This window comes from Panicum virgatum, chromosome 4K (assembly GCF_016808335.1).
Source record: "Panicum virgatum strain AP13 chromosome 4K, P.virgatum_v5, whole genome shotgun sequence".
NCBI lineage: Eukaryota > Viridiplantae > Streptophyta > Magnoliopsida > Poales > Poaceae > Panicum > Panicum virgatum.
The window spans coordinates 37,566,663-37,578,594 of record NC_053139.1 but is presented as its reverse complement, the minus strand read 5'-3'; the positions used below and the strand labels follow the sequence as shown (position 1 = coordinate 37,578,594).

Sequence of the window (11,932 nt, the reverse complement as noted above, 5' to 3'; positions counted from 1 at the left end):
TTATAATACGTCCTCTTCCGGACACTACCCGGCCCACCATCATCTCTGAAGCAAACGGCCCACACGATGGCAGTACATCTCGGCCCACCGAAACGATCACGGAAGAAAATCCGAACCGTCAGACGATGATCCAGCGGCTCACGACGACCCCAGCCCGACAAGGCGACAGCTTCCCACTCGCGCAGTCCGCGTCCCGCTGCGACCGCGCTCGAGCGCGTGCCGCTTCGGAAAGGGATCCGCCGTCCGAACGAGATCCGCTGCAGTTGAGTGGCTTGCAGTGGTGTCCCAGATACGTGGGTCCCACACATGCAAGCCCACCTGTCAGTGGTCCGCTGCCGAACTGCAGCGGATCTCTTTCCCCGTATATAAGCACGGCGCCCGGGTTCCTGACCCCTCCCCCACCCTTCTTCGCCCAAGGATCCGGACCCGCCCAATAAAGCGCCTGTACAGATCCAACCCTCAGGATCCGGATCGCCCCGCCGCGTGCCGATCCGCGCGATTCCATTCGATTTTTCCTCCGGTTTATCGCCCGAATTTTTTTTTGCGGGTTCTCTCTCTTCTTCGATCGGAGTGCTAGGGTTTGGGCGCGCGAGGGGCGGCGCATTCCGGGGCCATCGTCGCCAGGTGCTAGGGTTGATTTCTCACCGGGTGGAAGGGGACCGGACCGCAGCGATGGAGAAGAAGAAGGTGGCGATCCCGCTCGTGTGCCACGGCCACTCGCGGCCCGTGGTGGACCTCTTCTACAGCCCCGTCACGCCCGACGGCTACTTCCTCATCAGCGCCAGCAAGGGTAAGCGAGTCCCCTACATCCACTCCCGAGCGATGTAGTTTCGTTTCAGTTTTGTGATTGGTTTGGATCGGATTGTTGCTTGTGACGCGATGGCCTCCTGTTAGCTATATGCGTTTACGAGATGTTGGTTAGACTGTATATGTCTGCGTGTGCTTAAGTGATGATTTCGACACCATTAGTTTTAACTTGATGGATCAATTGGTTGGTAACTTGGTATGCAGTTTGTGGCATAATAGTTCCATCATGATTTACCCGCGTAGTTTGGTTGGCTCGTGGTCTAAATTTTTCTAAACTATACCTCTAGTCCTGCATGAATTGGACACTGATCTTTTGAACTGCTTCACTAAATGTGCTACATACCTGTCTTGATCAATTTAGTAAGGAATCCATCATTTAAGAAATGGAGAGTTCAAACGACACAACACCATAGTTTCCTTTTTCTGGAAAGCATCCACAGTCAAATGGGCAAAATCGATTGCCAATCTAGGCATGTCCGAGCCTTTTTTTTCCTTCTAGCCATGTTTTAAAGCGCTAGGTGGTCGTTGGGTTGGCGTGTAGTGTTATTCGCTGATTATTTGAACCTGGCAACCGCTTTGTCGTTTAGGCACAGGGCACTTGGTGGTATGGACTGTAACGGCTAGACGTGCTATTTGGTTGACTTCTGGAGAATAAGACATTTTAAGTGTTTCTGTTATCAGCCCCACTCTCTGATTTTCATTGTGATTTTCCTGCTCCACCTATACCCCTATACTCCACATTATGTTGGTATATCAAACCTCTACTTGTTCCTTCCATTCATCTGCTCAAGTAGCCTCCAATGGGTTATGTCTATGAAGGGTGCTGATATTATGTAATTTGTGTTGCTGGTGTGGTGACAGCAATACGCAATTGAAACCTTATGTTTATGTGCTTTTGATGTGTAATGTTAGTTATCCGATGCTATCATTAAAGGTATTTGGGTTGGTGTGGTGCAATTTTTCTGAACTTCTGAAGTTTGCAGTATTGAACTCAATTGGAGGATGAATTAGTTATGTGTGAACTTGTAGTTTATACAATATCTTGACAATTCCTTTTAGAAGCCCTATTGCTGGGTGCTGGCCACTTATGAATCATAATTGCACATGGGTTCCTCTTTAGAGCTTGTCAATGATATTTCTGGTACTAGATATTTGCATGAATAGTTAATTTATGACAGTTTAAATGAGTATTATTAAATCAACACTATGTACAATTATTAAATCAACACTATGTACAAGTCAGCATTTTTTATAGCTTCATGTTTTGAACACCACATTGACAAGGGATGGGAAACAAAATGAAATGGTTAGATATTCATGGACAGAATATTAAAAGCTTGATACAGAAACGGATATGGGTATTAAGTACCTTCTAGGATTCAAAATTTGTCCCAAAAAACAAGTCATCTTACACTATTTAGAAAGTGCATATGCATGCAAGAATCAATTAATGCCTAATATGGATAATAAACAGGGGCAAACATGGTCATTTTACCTTGTTAATTTGTCCTAAAATTCCTAGGGTGACTTATTTTTTGGGCCGGGGGGAATAGACATGTGTGTGCATCTTGGTTGTGGATAACAATACATGGATTACCAAATGGCATCTTGCTTTATAGGTTCATGGTGAAGATAATACATGTTTTTTTTTAATTTCTGAACCCTATACAAGTAGGAAAACAGATTGCATGCCAGCTTTTGCGTACCAACACCCTGCCCCCATATGGGTAATTTTATATTGTCATATCGTATCATTGCCATATCATATTCATTGGGAGTATTCTCACCTCATTTAAGGTTTACATTTGAGCTTCCTTACGAAATACCCATTTCCCTTGTGATATTAGATGCACCCCCATTTCGTAAGGATAGAATTTATGGTCTACATTTGAGCTTCCTTGCAATTGCTTTTTGTAGTAGGCATTGGGATTGATTTATGAATGATATATTGAAAAGTATCTTAGATGAAACATTAGTAATTAGCTTATGTTATGTGTTCTTTGTTGTAAGCAACTAAGCATTATATAGCACTTTGCCTCAACTGGATATTATGCATTGGGGAAGAGAATGGATAGATACTACGCTAGGTCATGGTACCAAGCAACATTCGAAAAGGAATCAGACCCACGTGTCATGAGAGAGGGAGCTGGTGGACATGTTGAAGGTTTTTGTTTCCTCGGACACGTGTGCATGTCCTACGTCAGCCAGCATTGAGTGTTTCTATACTAGTGAACTTTGCAGTAGGACAATCATATCTGCCTTTTGTTATGTTGCTAGCTATTGAATGAATATTTTGCCATTTGGTTTGTTCTGCAGATACAAACCCAATGCTTCGTAATGGTGAGACCGGTGACTGGATTGGGACATTTCAAGGTCATAAAGGAGCTGTTTGGAGCTGTTGTCTTGACAGAAATGCTCTGCGTGCTGCATCTGCATCTGCTGACTTCTCAGCGTATGGTTTTCTTGCCTTTCGAAGTTCAATTTCCTTTTGTAGAGAGTTGGATCCATCTTGATTACCATATCAAATCATGTTTATTTGATGGATAATTTCTATAAATGCATTCTTGGTTTGCATTAAGACATGTATTACTGTACATGAAGTTAGATTCGTTTTCATCGTGCTAATCTGATATGCTAGTAACTCTGAACACAATCATATGTATACAGTGCATGTTTGTACCAAAATGTGTTTGGTTAGGACAAATGATTTGTCATTAATTTGTAGCCTGTACTAGACATCCTTTTTTGCCCAACTATTATATGAACATAGGTTACAATGAGTATGCGGAACACTGCATCTTTGTTTTGTTCTTGTTTTGCATCTTATAAGATCAGAAGTATATAATAGCTATATAAAATCTCGCAACAATCGATTAGGATTGCAGAATTTTAGTGAAAGGACCATGAAAAATTATTGGGTGTAATCTTTTCTTAAGATTTAGGTGGTAAGTGATTTACCATTTTAATTACCATAATCTATTGAGGAACATTGTGGATCATACACAACTGGGGTTAGCAAATATGGTGGTTCTAAATAGGTTTTTGCTAGTTCAATATAATATCCTTGTTTCATGCAAAACGATAACTGCCTAATTGGGAAGCTTGCATGAAAGTGTGTCCATGGGCAGGTGTACGTTCTATACCATATCCACTACAAGACATGTTTCAATGTCCATTCCCACTATTAATTTTCTCTGTTAGTAACTATCATTTATACCGTTTCGCCAGTAAAGTATGGGATGCACTGACTGGTGATGAGCTACATTCATTTGAACACAAGCATATAGTACGGGCCTGTGCCTTTTCTGAGGTAATGCTTGTTACTTGTCCCCAAAACATGATTGTCAGTTTTAGTCTTAAGGAGTGTTGTTTCACCCTAGAAATGATGTGCAGAATTTTTTTATAGAATTTCTTTAATATGATTAGGCATTGTGCTTTAAGTTAACTGTTGGTCAGTTACCTTAAAGCTTGTTCTAATATGTTATGCTTACTGCAATTATTGACCATCTGAAAAACATAATGGTAATATGGTTTGTTTATATCCTTGGGCGCATCTTACTTATCAGTAGTATTTGTTCGCCTGCTTTACTTTATACTCCTGTTCCAAGTTAGTTGCCATTTTAGTTCCATGTTTATAGAGCTATTTGTTTTCACATGGCCTACCCTTTTAATTCCATTATCTGGCACTGCTACCGAAAAAGCACAGGGGAATTTGCTTCATCTTTTTTCTTTAAAGCCAACAGATATGTATGTACAAATTGAAATCAATTTGTGAAATCATATGGTTTTTTGGCTTGGGGCAACTGCTTTACATCTGATTCTTCGAGATGTATTTTTTACATGCTCTTCTACACGATTAGTGCTGCCCTTTATGTTAATAACTTTGAACTTGACCTCAAGTCCTCAATCGCCAAATACGCTGCAGGATACCCACCTGTTACTCACTGGAGGCATGGAGAAGACTTTGCGTGTGTATGACATGAACCGCCCTGATGCAGCTCCAAGAGAGCTTGACAAATCACCTGGTTCTGTCCGAACTGTTGCTTGGCTTCATAGTGACCAAACTATATTGAGTTCCTGCACTGATATGGGTGGAGTAAGGTGTGTGCACAAAAGATATGCCTCAGTTAATAAAAACATGTACACTGGTTGGCCGTTTTGGTTTACTACAGCCTTGTTCCTCTTAATTAATTTGTATGGCTCTATGCAGGTTATGGGATGTGAGAACTGGAAAAATTGTCCAAACTCTTGAAACCAAGGCTTCTGTCACTAGTGCAGAAGTAAGCCAGGATGGCAGGTTCATCACTACAGCTGATGGCTCAAGTGTAAAATTTTGGGATGCAAATCAGTAAGTTCTTGAAGTCATCATTTTTCTTAACAACTTTAATTGATCGATCCTTTTCCAACAGATATTTTTATTTTATTTTTTCAACAGCTTTGGTCTTGTTAAAAGCTATGATATGCCCTGCAATGTGGAGTCAGCTTCACTTGAACCAAAGTCTGGGAGTAAATTTGTCGCTGGAGGAGAAGATTTGTGGGTTCATGTATTTGATTTCTTCACTGGTGAAGAAATAAGTAAGTTTATTTATTTTATTTCTTAATTATTCACAATACCTGCGCCATAGTACCCATGGTGTAGTATTGCCCTATACAAATAGAAAGATCAGCATATAACATAGCATGTTTGTTTAGCTTTGAATGCTGTATTGCTGTGTTATCAATTATGTTCTGTTACTCTGTCTTTCACTGTTTTGATGTAATTGTCAGTTATATTCCGGTATTTTTAGCCTCAACGCCATTCCTAGCCCACAAGTCAGTAGTACAATAGTGCTAAAAAAGGGCGTACCCAGTGCCGTAGGCTTCCCGCACTGTGCGGGGTCTGGGGAAGGGTTGTCTTTAAGCCCCAAGCCTTACCCACACAAATGTGCAGAGGCTGGGGCTCGAACCCGGGACCTTCCGGTTACAGACGGTAGGCTCTACCGCTGCACCAGGCCCGCCCTTCAGTAGTACAATAGTGCTGTGAAGCAAAAAATTGTGTGCTTCTAAGTAATCCAAACTCGCCCTTTGATTACCACTGGCACATACACTCATAGATTAATGTGGCAATGATTAACTCTGGGAGTGTTGCAGGAGTTTTCAACAGTTGACACCCTGAATCACTTAGTATTTTCAAATAGTTTTGATTATATTCACTTGATAATAGCTTTAATTTTGGTTTATTGAGAAATATTAGACAGTATCTTGATGGCATTTGTATTCTGTTTTATATTTTCCTTAAATTGCAATATTTTTTATCGGTAAATAATTGTAGATAGTATCTTGATGGCATTTGTGTCCTGTTAATATTTTTCTTAAATTGAAGAGCTTTTATTGTGGTTAAGGTTTGTCTTTAGAAATGTTCTTTGTACATTAGTGATTTCTCCTCCGATCTCTGGTATTTCTAAGGAAGATATTTATTGTTTCATTTCATTACATTTGCCAAATGAATTGATGAATGTTCTTCTAATATGCAGCTTGTAACAAAGGGCATCACGGTCCAGTCCACTGCGTCCGGTTCGCACCTGGTGGTGAATCATATGCATCAGGGTCAGAAGATGGCACCATCCGGATCTGGCAGCTTAGCCCCCCTAATGCTGATGACAGTGAGGCGGCCAATGGCAAGGCAACTGCTGGGGTGAATGAGGTTACAACCAAGATCGAAGGCTTCCACATCCCCAAGGAGGGGCAGACCGAGGGGTAGGACTGTATCGCATCTCTGGCGTGCTTAGCGGTGCTTGGTTCGTATTGGGAAGAGATTGCCATCAGAGCCGCCGTGCATATTCAGTTTCTCCCTTCCGAGTCATCATCAAGGCCTGTTTGCAATCCAAGGATAGCCTGGCTTCTCGTGTCATCATCACAGCACTGGGGGAAACCATATCTATCCCTTCGTGAGCAATTGGTGGTGGGTTTTTGTATGGAGCCCTCGCTTTGATAGGACAATATCAGCATAGCGCATTTAGTGTTGGGAATAAACCAAGAGAAAAAGCAAGTTGGGTAGCTTAGGTACCGTGTCTGCGTTCAGAAAGGTTTGAGTATTTTGTACTGCCGCTGGTAACCGTGGTTGTGTTGACCCATATTTTCCTCGCCGTTTTTTAGTCCGTACAATACAATGCATGAGGGCTTCATTGACCTGTAAGTTTTGTGGCCTTTTTAGTTTGAATGCCGACTTCCGAGGTTGCCGAACATTTCCTCACCCTGAAGTGGCTCAGTAGCGTCGTGCTGCTCGACAAGTGAGATAAGGTTCCTCCTGTTCTGATGGCTCTCTCTATTCGTGACATGCTCTTGTTATGGTTGCTCGGAACGTGCGGCGGTGCTGATCGGTGACCAGATCCGCGAAACCTGCAGCAGTATTTGCACGCATGTTACTGGTCTCGCATCTAAGGTCGCAATTGGTTCCTGTATCGCATAAAGATACTTTTTCTCGGGGTCTTCTAGAAGATGGCATTGGCGCATGCATGTTGTGCAAGAATGGTACTCCGTAGCAGTCCGTCCTCGTCACGGCGTTTCGCAAAAAGGAATCGCGTCACATGCCCCGCCATGTGAACCGGCCCATGGCTGCGTGTATCTGATGGGCCTTTTCTCCGGCCGCGGCGTGCATGTGGAATCACTGTTCATGGCCATCTCATGATTGGCGCCAGACCACCTGTTGTATGCGGTACCCTGGTACTAGTATTGGACCATAATGGTCTACAGCTTCAGTTTTTTTCCCCCTTTCCTGAAAGAAAAGAACCTCAGATCTGAGTGTCTAAACTAAACGCACACAGCAAATTGTTTCTAAGAAAAATGGGCACTGCAATGGACAACCTTGCAGTCATGACCTTGTCTCGGTGCCTCGTCTTGTACTGGCCTCACGTGGTGCCAGTGTCACAGGACATTGTAGGCTTCTGCGTCGCCCCCTGCACCAAACAGCAGACGGGAAGCGCCGCTGGATACCGATCCCGTTGCCTGCGGCGCGCCTGGACGGCAGCCTGGCCAGCACCGCTTCCACGAGAGGAGCAGGAGGGGGCGTTTCAGGATGTCAGGATGGGGTTGGCGGCCGGAGCTGGGAGCTCACGCCTCTGCAGCCACAGATGCAGGCGCGCGCGCCAGGCAGCAACAAATCGGCTGGATGCAGATGCCGGGCACGGGGGACCTAGAGAGCGACGAGAGCCCGGGGTCCGAGGACCTCACCGAGGTTCTGACTCCCTGTGTAGTGCACGCTTGGCTGCAGGCTGGATTGATGTGCGTGTTCCATGCCCAAATTCCTGTGCCACGAAGATGAAACGCATTGTTCTTAGGTGCTACTGGGCTCTGACAGAGCACGAATTTCCTGTGTAAACGTAAAGAGCATCCAGTGATGCCAAGATCACGTGGTCAACTCCGGTTTCATTTTACTTCAAAATAGTGCAGAGACAGGCCATCACGCAATAGTTCGACAGCTTGGACAATTGATTACAAGCATGAGTGCATGATTGACAGGCGCTTCCACCTAAAACCACCCGAGCAAAGCTCAGATCCACATCACAAACAGCTGACGGGGGATCGCTTCTTGGAAAATCATCGCATCCTCCACGCACGACTGGCACATCACGCTCAGCACCTCCCCCACAACCACCTTGGCAATGCCAAACGATGATAGTCTAGAAGGTTTTCATCAGGACAGAACCGATCAATCAATTGAACAGGGGAATTCAAGTATCAGCTGGGCCTGCAACTGAGACATCTCGATCAGGCGGCAAAGAATGTGATACCGATACTGAAAAGCAATTGCTTTCCCCAATCTGAATAAACTGGACATATCAGACATTCAGGCAACCCTAGCGAAGAAACCACACCCTCTACCTAATCAAATCGTCTACTTCAAGTGCTCCACACAGATGCCATGCTACTCAACTGAAACCAATAACTGACAGCGCGAACGATGGGATCATAAGCTTAAACCTCTGCCTTGGCAGCGGACAATGACCAACTCCAATTGCCACCTGGGAACAGCCAGTGTTCTTCACGCGTTGCCAACCTTTGAGATCCTTGGAACATCCACCGGGAAGTTGTCGATCTCATCCATCCAGGGGTTCTTCTCCTTGGCCGGGTTCACGGTCCGGAGAGCCTTCCAGACGGCGCTGTTGCACTTGAACCCGGACCCGAAGGCGATCTGCCAGATCCTGTCGCGCTTCCTGATCCTCCCCTTGGCCTCGGAGTACGCCAGCTCATACCAGAGCGAGCTGCTCGACGTGTTGCCAAACCTGTACAGGGTCATCCTCGATGGCTCCATGTGCCAATCAGTGAGCTCCAGGTTCTTCTCCAGCTCATCCAGCACCGCGCGGCCACCAGCGTGGATGCAGAAGTGCTCGAAGGCCAGCTTGAAGTCGGGGATGTACGGCTTGATCTTCATCTTGAGCAACTTCTTGGCAACCAGTGTGGCCATGAAGAGGAGCTGCTCCGACAGCGGGAGCACCAGTGGCCCCAGCGTGGTGATGTTGGTCTTGAGGGCATCGCCAGCGACCGCCATCAGATCCTTGGACAGGGACACGCCGATCTTGCCAATCTCGTCCTCCTCCTGCGTCACGCAGCCGAAGCACTTGTCGTCGGCGCCCTTGTGCGTGCGCACCGTGTGCACCAGCTCATACTTGGACCTCCGCCTGTCGGACCGCTTGTTCGAGAGCAGGATGGCGGCACCACCCATCCGGAACAGGCAATTCGACACGAGCATGGACCGGTTGTTCCCAAAGTACCAATTCAGCGTGATGTTCTCCATGCTGATCACCAAGGCGTACGAGTTGGGATGCACCTGCAGCAGATCCTTGGCGAGGTCGATGGACAGCAGCCCGGCGCTGCAGCCCATCCCGCCGAGGTTGTAGCTGACAATGTTCCCCCTCAGCTTGTAATGGTTCACCACCATGGCTGACAGCGACGGCGTCGGGTTGAACAAGCTGCAGTTGACCACGAGGACGCCAATGTCCTTGGGCCTGACCCCGGTCTTCTCGAGCAGCTGGTCGATGGCGCCGAACATGACGGCGCGCGCCTCCTTGCGCGCCTCGTCCATGCACGGGTTGGGGGGCACCCGGAGCACGGCGGCGGGCAGGTAGGTGTCCTCGCCGAGCCCGGAGCGCTCGAGGATCTTGCGCTGGAACTCGAGGTTGTCGTCGGTGAAGGAGCCGGTGAGCTTGGAGCAGTGCATGAAGGTCTCGCGCGTGCACTTGCGCTCCGGCTCCGGCTTGTAGCAGGCGAAGTCGAGCAGGTACACGGGGCGCGGGCGGGTGAGGAAGTAGACCGTGGAGAGGAAGACGAGCAGCGTGGAGCAGGCGACCACGGAGAGGAGGTTGAAGCGGAGCTGCTCCCACAGGTCGGCGAGGTCGCGCGGGGAGACGGTGGAGAGCTGCACGGCGACGAGCGCCATGAGCGGCGACAGCAGCAGGTACATGCCGTGGGAGATGAGGTAGTGGTACCCCAGCTTCACGTACTTGAGCCGCACCGACTGCTGGAAGTCCGGCATCCGCCGCCGCGGCTGCGCCGGCTCCGCGGCCGGCGGCGCGGGCGCGGCATTGGGCTCCGCCGCCGATGTCCCCATTCTGAAAAGAAAAACAAAGATGCCCGTCAGGAAATCCCAAATGCCAGGATCTCAGGCAAGAAACTCTGGATCTCCGGATCGAGGTCTCAGATTGGAACGCCCAAGAGAATCTAAATCTAACGCGGCTGGCTAATCAGGAGAAAGAGGGAGGCTTTCGCGCGTACCAGGCGAGGGATTAGTTTCCGGGGGTGGAGCAGGGAGGCGGCGGCGGAGGGGAGAGGAGAAGGCTTCAGCCGGCAAAGCCGCCGCCCTTCCCTCTCTTGTCTCTCGATCTCCGCGCTAATGCGGCCGCGAGCGCCACGGGGAGGCGCCCAGCTCGGTGGTTTAATAGGGGGCCAAAGGAGGCCACGCGAAATGAACAAACGGAGAAGACAAGGCCGGAGAAGAGGAAAAATTTCCCTTGCCCCTCTAAATTGTTCAATTCCAATCTCGATCATGAAGGATCATTTCTTTGCAAGCTAATTTCTGAGCTGGCAACTGAGCATATTTACCAACTTCTTTTACCAAGGCATGTTTCCATAAGGAATCATTTTCTAAATGCACATTTGTCTTTGTATAAAAAAGTAGCTCGCTTAATTGTATAGAAATCTCCTTTACCAAAATATATATATATATATATATAGAAATCGTTTTCTAAATGCACATGTGTGTTTCTTTAAAAAAAAAATAGCTCGCCCAATTGTATAGGAATTGTTTTGTAAATGCACATGTGTGTTTGGTTAAAAAAATAGCTCGCATAATTGTATAGGAGGCGATCACTTCGTATTCACGGCACTGATGGACCAAATCTTGTTCATCTCCCTAAGATGAATCTTGTTCATTTAGTAAGCCTTACAAAAGTTTCGATCTCGATTTTAGTCTTTTGAGTGTATGACTTCTAAGTAAGAACAATTGCTTTTTATATACTTTTAAGGATTTTAGTCGATTAAGCTATCAAATGTAACCATGCTCTTCTCACCTCAATGATAATTGACAGCTATACTAAACTTAAATTACCGGATAGTTTGTAGTTTCGCTTGAAACAACAATAAATAAAGCAACCTAGACACTTCAACTCCAATTCATCAAATTTCAAACAAAATAATATTTCAAACAACTTAAATTCCAAAACAGGTAGGACCGATTGCCAAAATTGCAGGGAATAGCTTCCCATAATTTGGCACAAGTTCCATGAAAAAAGCGTGTCTTTCCTGTTTGTTCCCATGCCACAAAATTTTCTGCAAAAGTGGGGGGCCAAAGTGCGAAGCAGACAACCCTTTACGCAACGGTTTATGCAATTATGCCTGCACAAATTCTGCGCGTTCTTTGGCAAAAAAAGACGAAGAAATTCTGCGCGTGCAAGGATCAACGGCTGCCAGTGCGGCGCGGGCTGATACGGACGGCTGGATCGGGGCCCAGACCGGTAGCAGGCGCCCACTTTGCGCAGGTTTCCCATGGTGCCCGTCCACACCCTTTTTTCCCATATACCCGTAGCCTTTTTTCCTTCTCACGTGCATGTGGGGCCCACGTGGTGGTGCCAGTAGAAGCAGCTAGGACCGG

General features: G+C 46.6%; 2 protein-coding genes across 2 annotated transcripts; one reads left to right on the top strand and one right to left on the bottom strand.

Moving 5' to 3' along the window:
* Positions 1-408: 408 nt before the first annotated feature.
* Positions 409-7,031, top strand: LOC120703829 (serine-threonine kinase receptor-associated protein-like). The gene is made up of 7 exons (XM_039988018.1): positions 409-790; positions 3,124-3,259; positions 4,036-4,117; positions 4,733-4,908; positions 5,018-5,155; positions 5,243-5,382; positions 6,321-7,031. The coding sequence occupies exons 1-7, from the start codon at positions 673-675 to the stop codon at positions 6,545-6,547; spliced, it is 1,017 nt and encodes a 338-aa protein (XP_039843952.1). The 5' UTR covers positions 409-672; the 3' UTR covers positions 6,548-7,031.
* A 1,450-nt stretch (positions 7,032-8,481) lies between these two features.
* LOC120703828 (3-ketoacyl-CoA synthase 11-like) lies at positions 8,482-10,752 on the bottom strand. The gene is made up of 2 exons (XM_039988017.1): positions 10,558-10,752; positions 8,482-10,394 (listed from the first exon to the last, which is right to left on the bottom strand). The coding sequence occupies exon 2, from the start codon at positions 10,391-10,393 to the stop codon at positions 8,828-8,830; it is 1,566 nt and encodes a 521-aa protein (XP_039843951.1). The 5' UTR covers position 10,394; positions 10,558-10,752; the 3' UTR covers positions 8,482-8,827.
* Between the last annotated feature and the right edge of the window lie 1,180 nt (positions 10,753-11,932).